Source organism: Pollicipes pollicipes, unplaced genomic scaffold (genome assembly GCF_011947565.3).
Source record: "Pollicipes pollicipes isolate AB1234 unplaced genomic scaffold, Ppol_2.1 Scaffold_4740;HRSCAF=5597_pilon_pilon_pilon, whole genome shotgun sequence".
NCBI lineage: Eukaryota > Metazoa > Arthropoda > Thecostraca > Pollicipedomorpha > Pollicipedidae > Pollicipes > Pollicipes pollicipes.
Window position 1 is genome coordinate 34,147,478 of NW_023596545.1, and position 10,990 is coordinate 34,158,467.

The 10,990-nt window shown below is 66.7% G+C and overlaps 1 protein-coding gene across 1 annotated transcript; it reads left to right on the top strand.

Annotated features, from left to right (window-relative positions):
* Positions 1-750: 750 nt before the first annotated feature.
* On the top strand, positions 751-10,621 carry LOC119098253 (protein shuttle craft; the record flags this gene model as incomplete). Its single annotated transcript, XM_037221177.1, has 17 exons — positions 751-1,137; positions 2,013-2,223; positions 2,507-2,637; positions 3,131-3,228; positions 3,663-3,826; positions 4,387-4,559; positions 5,091-5,123; positions 5,292-5,381; positions 5,640-5,793; positions 6,161-6,360; positions 6,615-6,704; positions 7,611-7,751; positions 8,154-8,341; positions 9,406-9,610; positions 9,968-10,201; positions 10,495-10,499; positions 10,555-10,621. Coding segments are annotated over 17 exons (2,571 nt in total), but the record flags the coding sequence as incomplete, so codon positions are not given.
* Between the last annotated feature and the right edge of the window lie 369 nt (positions 10,622-10,990).

Consider the following 10,990-nt stretch of genomic DNA (forward strand, 5'->3'; position numbering starts at 1 on the left):
CAGAAGGTCTAATCCAACAACCTAAAGGAATTGTAAGGTGTAAAATTAATTTCATCAAAAGAAATGCTTTCAGAACACCACTAAAGCAAAGCTTATTGGTAAGTGCAGCACCATTTAGTCTGACCTTAGTTTGGTGCATGCAAGTGCTATGTCAGGGTATCAGTGTTGCATAAGCATCCAGCACAGAGAAAAACTTTTTGGCATGTGCTTGTTTGTTTGTGTTTTTATGCACTGATCATCATGCTGTCTGCATATGTTCTCAATATATGCATGAATTTGTTGCTTTCAAAATGTTGTACCTTAAATTATCATGGCTCTTCTAATTCACATAAATTTGATGAATGTGAGGATAGCCTGTTTATCATGAGGTGGCATATTTCTTGCTGGTGTCAGTGACCCTCTCTCCCCCCCCCCCCCCCCCACCCCACTGACACACCTCTCCACTCCAGGGATCACATAATGTTTAGCCAAGAGCCAGTGCGAAGCCGCACATTTACGCGTGGCGGCCGGCCGGGCCGAGGACGAGGCGGCGCGCGGCGCGGCGGCGGCCGACGCGAGCCACCGCCGCCAGAGGAGGAGGAGCGGCCGGCCGAGGGCGTGCCGCGCGGCGGCGCCCGGCCGCGCCCGCAGTGGCGGCCGCGGCAGGGGCTGCTCGGCGCGGCGCCGGCCGCCGGTCGCGCCCGGGGCCGCGGCCGGGCCGGGTACGGCGCGCCGCCGCCGCCGCCGCCACCGCTGCTGCCGGCTGGCGGCGTCTTCAGCGCGCCGGTGGTGGCCTTCTTCAACGGCACGCCGCCGCCGCCGCTGCTGGAGCTGACCGGGGTGGTCGGCGGGCCGCCCGGTGAGCCCAGCCACGGCGACTATCGGGACAACCGCCAGTACAACGGCCACCGGGACCCCCGGCCGGCCTACGACCACCGCGACAACCGACTGTTCGGCGAGTACAGGGCCAACAAGCCGGCGTACGAGTACGGAGACGACCCGCGGCAGTACGGCGGCTACAGGGGCGGCCGGCAGGTGTATGAGACCGGCTGGGAGGGGCAGCAGCGGCCGTACGCCGACTATGTGGAGCCCGTGCGGCGGCAGCGCGGCGGCCGACGGCCGGCCGGCAGACCACAACGGCCGCCGCCCCAGCGCAAGGTGAGCGTCGGTGCGGCCCTTCCTGCCGCGCTGGTGAGAGGCCTGGCGTCGAACGTGCGGCCGCCTGACTGAGAGTTGTGGCATGCGAGGCGAGGCTCTTGTGACTGAGTCGGCTCGCTGCGCGTCGCAGCGGAGGCTTCGCGTAGATCGGCCGTCCTGTGTTCGAGTTAGGCCGCCCCCCCTCCCCCCCCCCTGGTGTCCGTTTTTGACCGTCCGCTGGTATCCGTGTCTGACTGTCCCTGGTGTCCGTGTCTGACCGCCCCTGGTGTTCCTGTCTGGCCACCCCCTGATGTCCGTGTCTGTCCGCCCCCTGGTGTCCGTGTCTGACCGCCCCCTGGTGTCCGTGTCTGACCGCCCCCTGATGTCCGTGTCTGACCGCCCCCTGGTGTCCGTGTCTGACCGCCCCTGGTGTTCCTGTCTGGCCGCCCCCTGCTGTCCGTGTCTGACCGCCCCCTGATGTCCGTGTCTGACCGCCCCCTGGTGTCCGTGTCTGACCGCCCCCTGGTGTCCGTGTCTGACCGCCCCCTGATGTCCGTGTCTGACCGCCCCCTGATGTCCGTGTCTGACCGCCCCCTGGTGTCCATGTCTGACCGCCCCCTGATGTCCGTGTCTGACCGCCCCCTGGTGTCCGTGTCTGACCGCCCCCTGGTGTCCGTGTCTGACCGCCCCCTGGTGTCCGTGTCTGACCGCCCCCTGATGTCCGTGTCTGACCGCCCCCTGATGTCCGTGTCTGGCCGCCCCCTGGTGTCCGTGTCTGACCGCCCCCTGGTGTCCGTGTCTGGCTGCCCCCTGGTGTCCGTGTCTGACCGCCCCCTGGTGTCCGTGTCTGACCGCCCCCTGATGTCCGTGTCTGACCGCCCCCTGATGCCCGGCAGGGGGAGTCGGTGGTGGCCCGCGCGCCCTCGCCGTCGGAGGCTGACCTCGGCCAGCGGGAGCGCATGGTGGAGCAGCTGTCGCACGGCCGTTACGAGTGTCTGGTCTGCGTGGACCCCATCAAGCAGACCGACCCCGTCTGGAACTGCCAGAGCTGCTTCCACGTCTTCCACATGGGCTGCATCCGCCGCTGGGCCAAGTCGTCCAAGGCCGGTGGGTGACGTGCCAGGCCCTGGGGGTCGATGGGTGCGTGGGTCAGCACCATCCTTGCTCTCCCCCCACCCGATGTAGATGACGCTATGCTCTGCACACTCAAGTGTGGCTGCTGCTGGTTGTTGTCCACCTGTTGTGATGGTCATGATCTGCATGGTAGTTTTCACCTTGTGGAGATGGCACAATACCACCAATGCTGCCCGTATACGCGGCCCAAATCTCATGTTATCAGTGCCCGAAACTCCTCATGTAGTGAGGTGACCGGTGGCGTCTCTGTGGGCAGAGTCGGGCGGCTGGCGGTGCCCGGCCTGCCAGAACGTGACAGCCGCGCCACCCACTGCCTACAAGTGCTTCTGCGGCAAGGTGCGCGACCCGCCCTGGAACCGACGGGACACGCCTCACTCCTGCGGAGAGGTCAGTGACACCCGACCAGCTGATCTGCGCACATGTCCGCCGATCGCTCCCTCCACGCGTGTGACGTGGTATGTGTCGCGCCTCGCTTCCACCAGCGGCATCACACGCCTACCTGTCAGTATTATACGTGTCAGTTATGCCTGGAGTGCGGCTTGAGTGTATCCCAACCGTTGCCGTGGTCAAACCATGTCCGGTTCGTGGCTCCAGCACATCCTAGCCACGACAGCCGTTCTTGCGGTAGTCATGCGGTGAGGCACGGTTTACTGTAGCCATGTTTCCATGTCAGGTACGCCTTTCATGCACACCCCGCTTGTGCCCCGTGCTGCGTCTGCGCGCCCAAACGCCCCACGTCTGCCCGGGGCGTGCCCGACCTGTTGGGTCCGTCCCCACGTCTGCCCGGCGTGTCGGGCCTGCCCCGCGTCTTTTCGGCCTGTCGGACCCTTATTTGCGTCTGCCCGGTCTGTGCCTGACGTGAGGGCACCCCCTGCTCCAGGTGTGCGGCCGCAGCCGGGCTGACGCGGGTTGCACGCACCGCTGCACTCTGCTCTGTCACCCGGGCCCCTGCCCGCCCTGCGCCGCCTCCGTCAAACGGTGAGGAGGCCGGTCCGGAGCCGACGGTCCGGCCGCCGGCTCGGGGAGGCCGCTGTGCTCAGCGTGGTGGGTCGGGACGGGTGGGGTGCAGACTGTCTGTCGGGCCGGGACGTCAGGACGCTGCTGCGACGGAGGAGGATACGACGCGACGACTCAGGATACGTAAGGAAGTTCCTCGCTGGAACGGTGTGGCCCACGGGTTGGAGATGTAATCACTTGTGGAATATAAAATTCGGTGTGCAACTGACATACGGTGCGACGATCGCCTCTGCTTTGCATGCATCTTGAGCTCAGAGGCGCCCGTGCAGACGGTCTGACAACATGCACGCCAATCGGAACGGGTCGGCGCCACTGACATGCTCGCGGCCGCTGGACACCGACCGCTGCGCGCCGGCCTGTCCGTGCGGCGAGCTCACGTCCGTGCGCCGCGGCAGGTCGTGCCCGTGCGGCAAGAAGACGGTGGACATCCGGTGCGAGCTGGCCGCCGCCCTGACCTGCGAGGACACGTGCGGCCGGCTGCGCAACTGCGGCGTGCACACGTGCGAGCGGCCGTGCCACGTGGGCGACTGCGACGCCTGTGACGTGCAGCTGGAGCTTGGTGAGTGCCTCCCGCCCCGGCCTTGGGGGGGGGGGGGGCGGCGGGGGGGGGGGGGGGGTGTCCGCGATGGCGTGCAGGGCGTTTCCGCTCAATGGTTTACTTTCGGACGGCTTACTATCGTGTCGAGCCGTGCATGTTGTATGTGGCGTAATAGTTTGATGCGGCTCATGAAGCAAGCTGGTAAATTGATTGGCGGGAAGCCCACAAGTCTTGCCCACGTCAATAGTTTAAACAGCGTGTAGATGTGTAACCCAAGTCTTGAGTTGCTCTGCGCCCTGCGAGTCCAACATTTGGGATGTGCGTGTTTAGCATGTCATGAACTTTGTTTCTTTTGTTTCATCATTCATCATATCTCCATTACCGATTCGTTGGCGCTGCAATGCGCTCGTCGGTATGGACATCCCCTGGCAGGGACACTTTACGACACAAGTCTGTGCTGCACCCGTTGTTGCTCTGCATCAACCGGTCCGCTCATTCCGCGTCACGATGTGTGCGTTCCGCCCCGCCGCGTCGCGCCGCGTGACCCCACCCCGTGACAGCCTCGCCCTCCCTGCCGCCAGTGTGCTTCTGCGGGAAGGTGCGACGCGAGGAGGTGTGCTCGGCTGACACGGCCGCCGCCGGCCCGTTCTGCTGCGGCGGGGTGTGCGGCCGCCAGCTCGCCTGCGGCCGCCACCCCTGCGACAAGCTGTGCCACGAGGGCGACTGCGGCCCGTGTCTGCTGAGCCCGGCGCTGGTGAGGACGGCGGCCCGCCGCGGCCGGTGCCGCCGCCGGACGGTCCGCCTCGAGCTCTGTGTGGGCGGCGCACCGGCGAGCGGCGGGAGTTGCGTCGGGGGCGACGGCGCCGGTGGGGCCGAGTCGGCCGCGTGTGTTAAAATGATCTGATGCGGGCGGGCCACCCCTCTCCGATGCCGGGCTATTTGTGATGGGGAGGTTCTGATGCTGTGATGATGACTGTTCTTCCCTGAGACACCTTCCCTGTAGGTAGGAGTCTGGCACTGTACCTACTCAGTTTGCGCAATGTGCATCGTTCGTAACGTTCCACTTCTTGTCTCAAATAACCTTGCTCCAAACGTTGCGTCGCAATGTCTCTTAAATTGGCCGGTGGCGCTTCAACCACGTGCAAGGCATCGAGATGGGTTACCGTCAGATGGCGACCGCACGATATTGGCGGGTTAGGTCGTGCTTCGCGCGATCCGACCGGCCTGCGGCCGTGCAGGCCGGTCCCCGCCGTGCCCGGCCTGAGCCGGCGCGCCCTGGCCGCAGGTGGAGCGGTGTCCGTGCGGCGCGCGGCCCCTGTCGGAGCTGGCGGCTCCGGCGCGCGCCGTCTGCACGGACCCGGTGCCGACGTGCGGCGGCGTGTGCGGCCGCCAGCTGAGCTGCGGCCGGCCGGGCGAGCCGCACCGCTGCCGCGCCGCCTGCCACGCCGGCGCCTGCCCGCCCTGCCCGCGCCAGACGCCCGTCCGCTGCCGCTGCGGCTTCATGGACCGCGAGCTGGCCTGCGCCGAGCTCACCACGCGCGCCGACGACGCCCGCTGCCAGAAGCGCTGCACCAAGGTGAGCGGCGCGGGCCGGCGGGGTATGCAGGCTCGGGTTACGTGCCGCGAAGCAGCGGCTTTGTCCGCGGGAATGCGGTTCTCGTTTTGTTTGTGGACGCTGTATGGCGCGTCTCGTGGAAACACCCTCTGACACATCCCAGTAGTATATCACGACTCCACGCACCGCGGACTCTGCTGGCGATCACACCCGCGTTGTGCACCGCGTGCGGCGCCGGGTGCAGCGTCTGACGGCGCGTGGCGCGCGCGCCGTCGGCAGAAGCGGAGCTGCGGCCGCCACAGATGCGGCCAGGAGTGCTGCATCCAGCTGGACCATCCGTGCCCGCTGGTGTGCGGCCGGAAGCTGAGCTGCGGCCACCACACCTGCGAGGAGCCATGCCACGTGGGCCAGTGTCGGCCATGCCTGAGAGCCAGTCAGTACCGCGCCAGCGCAGCCGGCGGGCAGGCACGCACGCCGCGGGGGCGAGGGTCGCGCGGCAGGCGGCCGACAGCCGCTGAGGAGGCGTTGACCGACGGAGCGTGGGGCGGCTTGGTTGTTAGTTGCCGTTGTGAACTGGCTCTGCTTGTTTGAACGTGTGACGTTTCATGCAGCTGCTGTTGGTTTAGTAGCATGTGGGTGATGTACGCGTGCAGCGGGGATTAAGGTGTCTGAAGTAGTTGCGTCCTGGTGTTAACCTCTAAGTTTCGGTGTGTTTCGTCGCTCGCTATTTCACCGCAGCCGTTGGCGCGGCGTTCGTTCGGCTCTACGGCGGGTGACCCATCTCCCCGCGCGTCGGCCAGGTTTCGAGGAACTGTACTGCGAGTGCGGCGCCAGCATGCTGTATCCGCCGGTGCAGTGCGGCACGCCGCCGCCGCCCTGCAGCCAGCCGTGCTCCCGGCACCACCCGTGCGGCCACCCGGTCCACCACAACTGCCACAGCCAGCCAGAGTGCCCGCCCTGCACGCAGCTCATGAAGAAGAAGTGCTACTGCGGCCACGAGGTGGGACGGAGGTCGGACGTCCGATGTCGCCACCCGACTGGAGCGGGCCGCGTTGACGTGCTGTGCCCTGGCTGACGCCGGTACTCGGATGTGTCGGCCGGACCTAGTGGCTTGGAGGCGGCTCGAGGCGCGGTTTGGATGACGTTTTCGGCGCCCTGGCGTCGCAGATCGGCCGCGGGTCACCAGGGCGCCGTGTTGATCAGCGACTGTCCGTCCTCTCACCGACACCTGACAACCGGCGGTCCGTGTCGCAGGAGCGGGGCAGCGTGCCGTGTCACCAGACGGCCGTCTCCTGCGGCCGGCCCTGCGGTGCCCCTCTGCCCTGTGGCCGACATAAGTGTAAGGTGAGTGCCGGCGACCGGACCCGTGCCCTTCCCCGGCGGCAGGCGCAATTCCGTCAGCGGGTTTCGTGCGTAGCCCCCGAGACGCTATAAAATGCCTCGGGACATCGCTTCGCGACTGAGCTTGACCTTGTTTCGTTTGTTGTGAAAGCGTAGGAGGCATAAATGGCGCAGGCCAGACGATTCGTGCTCGCCGTAAATAAACTGAGACGTGTTCTCAGAATGTGGCGTGGGCGAGGCGCCGAAGTTGCTCGCCCTAAGCGGCACCAGCGGTTGTGATCTATCTCGCGCGGATCTGTTCACCTGTGGGCCACGGCGAGCAACAGCTGCTGTTCGCAGTCCCCAGGGGGTGTGATCTTTGGGAGCGAACTGGGTAGCGGGACCCCCGCGGAAGCTGGCTTGTTATGCTCCTTTCGGCCCTGAATAGCCGACGTCCTTCTGAAGCTGGCCTTCGTTTGGGCGGCGCGGCTCCGCCCTCGGCTCCAATTTTGTGGCGATGGCACTAAGCAGGGGACCAATGGGCGCATTTCCGGACATCGAATCCGTGCCTAGTTACGCACATAAGCTTTCACGGCACGAGCTCTCCGCGCCAGAGAGTGTCCCCGCTCCCAGAGGTCAGCCCCGTCGCTTGGCTTCCGGCCGTTTGTCTGAGCAATTGGAAGCAGCAAACCGGCTGGGACGCTGTTTGTCTCTGACGGGGCCTTGTTATTCACACCCACGCTGTAACGAGGTCAACAACGCCCCCGTCGGTTTTCGAGCCCGGCCCCACAGCTGCCGCCGATCGGAGTGAGCATCAGCGAACCTGCCAGATCTGGTGGCGCCCGGCAGGCGCCGCACTGTCCCCCGGCTGATCGCGGCCCCCGACCCGAGTGCTCCGCGTGCTGACGCCGCCCCCGCCGCCCCGGTCAGGAGCCGTGCCACCCGGGCGCCTGTCAGGAGGTGGAGTCCGGCTGCCGGCAGCCGTGCGACACGCCGCGGCCCGAGTGTCGCCACCCCTGCGCCGCGCCCTGCCACGACGGGGACTGTCCGAAGACGCCCTGCAAGACCAAGGTGAGGGCCCGGCGCCAAACCAAATGGAGTTGGTGAGAGTGAGGTGCTTTGTTTGGGATGTGCCGGCTGGCCGGTCCGATCCATCTGACAGCGTAATTCATAGATGAACGGGTTTTTGTTTTACGTTCCACCGTGTGATTATATTGCGTGTTTGCGGCCTTGGGAGCCTGAGCGGCCACGCTTGCCGCCCCGGTCCCCGGCCGGTGCCAGCGCGGGCCGGTCCCGCGGCCGGACCGGCGTCCCTGCTGATGGTGCGTTGTCAGCCGGCCCGGCCGGTGCGGGGCCTGTCTTTGTCGTCATCGTCCGCGGTCATTCGCGCTCCGCTCCGCCGGCGTCGATGGTAGTCGCCGGCTGCCGGCCACCCCGACCGTCGCCGCTGACCGTGACCGCGTGACCCGGCAGGTGCCGGTCAGCTGTGAGTGTGGCCACCGCTCGCGCACGCTGGCCTGCAGCGACACGGGCGCCTACCGCTCGCTCAACACGTCACTGATCGCGTACAAGCTGGCGGCCATCCAGGCGGGCGGCGCCACCGTCGACGTGTCGGAGCTGATGTCGGGCTCCGCGCCCGGCAAGAACTCCAGGGCCAAGGCGTGAGTGGACCGCGCCCGGCCGGCGGGACGCGGGCGCGATCGCCGCCGTGCCTGCCGGCGCGCCGCAGCTGTAGGGAGGCGTACTTCGGTGGTACATGTGGTGACACTAAACAAAGCACGGCTGTGACCCGCACCGGGCCGGTCACAGGTCACGCCCTCCGCCGGCTCCGGAGCGATGACGATGACGTGGACGATGTGACCTGATCGCACCGCGACAGTGTGATCGGCGCCGGTCTGCTGTTTGTGCAGCGTGCGACCCCCCCCCCCCCCCTCCCCCCTCCCGACGTCTCGTGCGTGCTGCCGTTGTTCGTCAGTCCGCAGTGTGGCGCCGAGCTTATGCTATGCCGTTACTGTCCCGCGGTAACCATCGGCGAGCGTCTGTTATCCCGTCACTGTTCTTCGTGAACCACCGCCGAGTGTCTGGTATCCCATCGCCGTCCTTTGGTAACCACCGGCGAGTGCCTGTTATCCCGTGGCTGTCCCTTGGTAACCATCGGCGAGTGTCTCTTATCCCGCTGCTGTCCCCCGGCAACCTCTGCTAAGTGTCTGTTATCCCGCCGTGGTCCCTTGGTAACCACCGGCGGGTGTCTTATCCCGCTGCTGTGCCCCGGCAACCCCTGCTAAGTGTCTGTTATCCCGCCACGGTCCCTTGGTAACCACCGGCAAGTGCCTATTATCCCATCACCATCCTGCGGTAACCGCCGGCGAGTGCCTGTTATCTCGCGGCTGTCCCTTGGTAACCACCGGCGAGTGTCTCTTATCCCGCTGCTGTGCCCCGGCAACCTCTGCTAAGTGTCTGCCATCCCGCCGCGGTCCCTTGGTAACCACCGGCGAGTGTCTCTTGTCCCGCTGCTGTGCCCCGGCAACCTCTGTTAAGTGTCTGTTATCCCGCCGCTGTCCCTTGGTAACCACCGTTAAGTGTCTGTTATCCCGCCGCTGTCCCTTGGTAACCACCGCTAAGTGTCTGTTATCCCGCGGCCGTCCCATGGCAACCACCGCTGGGTGTCTGCGATGCCGTCCTCGCGCCGCGTGACGCCCGTCCCCCGGCCGGCTCCCGCCGCCAGCAGTCTGCAGTGTAACGCGGAATGCGCGGTGCTGGAGCGGAACCGGCGGCTGGCGCTGGCGCTGCAGATTCGCAACCCGGAGCTGTCGAGCAAGGCCGGCCCGCCCACCTACCCGCCCTCCATGCTGGACATGGCGCGCCGCGCCAAGGGCCTGGCCGAGGAGGTGCACCAGCAGCTGACCGACCTGGTCCAGCTGGCGCAGCAGGTGAGCCGGCGGAAAGGCAGGGCGAGTTAGGAGAGAGCATAGGAGAGAGAACGACTTCCGTGTCGTCGGCGGCTGGGGCGCTCGGACGGGCGCAGCTTGTGGTGTGCCATGTTAGAGACTGTACACTGGGCTCTGTGTCAGAGACGGGACCGATGGTGGCGGGGCCGTCGCAGAGGTCGTGGGCCCGAACGTGGCGCGCGCTCTCCTGACGTTACGCGTGATGTGGTTCCGTAGTGTTGTGCCGATGGACGATTTTGCCTTTGAGCGCTGTTGTCGCGCGGCCAGCAGTGTTTGGTTTCGTGCGCGCGTGCTCCTCGCTCGGCCTCCCGACGCGTGACGCGTCGCCGCCGCCGGCAGTCGAAGCAGAAGAGCCGCAGCGTGGCGTTCGCGCCGATGAACCGCGAGCGTCGCCAGTTCATCCACGAGTACTGCGAGCACTTCGGCTGCCAGTCGGAGAGCTACGACGAGGAGCCGAAGCGGAACGTGGTGGCCACGGCGCACCGCGACCGCTGCTGGCTGCCGACGCTCAGCGTCCTGCAGGTGGTGGAGCGCGAGGCGGGACCGCGCAAGATCGCGCCGGCGCCCCGCCTGGCCGCCCGGCGCGACCCTGCCACCGCCGCCACCGCCACCGCCGCTGCCGCTGCCGCTGCCGCTGCCGCTGCCGCTGCTCCGTGAGTTGGCGGGAGGAGGGCGATGTGGGTGGACTCGGTTGTGTGTAGAAGGGGTGGGGGTGACGGGTGTAGAAGTCGGCGGGAGGGTGTTTAACGTGCTGGCGGGATTGGTTTGACGACAGGTTAAGCCTTGTATGATAGGAGAAGCGCATAGCGTCCGATGTGGGGTCTGCCACCCCCGTTGACATCACGTGGTCGTGCAGTGCCGTGCAGAGACGGTTCGCCTCGAGTGACACCAGTGTGGCTGTGACCTGGCACGGGGCTCCATTCCAGCACCAAGCCAGCGCAGCCGGAGGCGGCCGCCGCCGAGGTGATCGACTACTTCGACTTCACCGGCTGACGCATGCCCGGCGGACACGTCCACCGCCGGCGCCAGCCGTCACGGAGCGGCCCTCGCGTGACGTCACCGGCCGCCAGCAGGCCGGTGACGTCAGGGACAGGCCGGCGCCGCGCGGACGGTCGCTGGAGCCGGCCGCGCGCGCCGCTGCCGCGCGTGCGCCGCTGCCGCGCGTGCGCGCACCGGCCGGCGGACCGGCGCGACGCCGGCTGTGGTGCGGACCGGCGCGGGGCCGGCGCGGCCGAGGACGGCGGCCGTGCGGACTCAAGTGCCGGGTCTGGCGTCATCGAGGCGCTGGTCAGTCGCCGCGCTTGCGGCCGGCGCTGGGAACGTGCGGGTTGCGGTGTTGCGCGGGGTTTTGCGGCACGGACG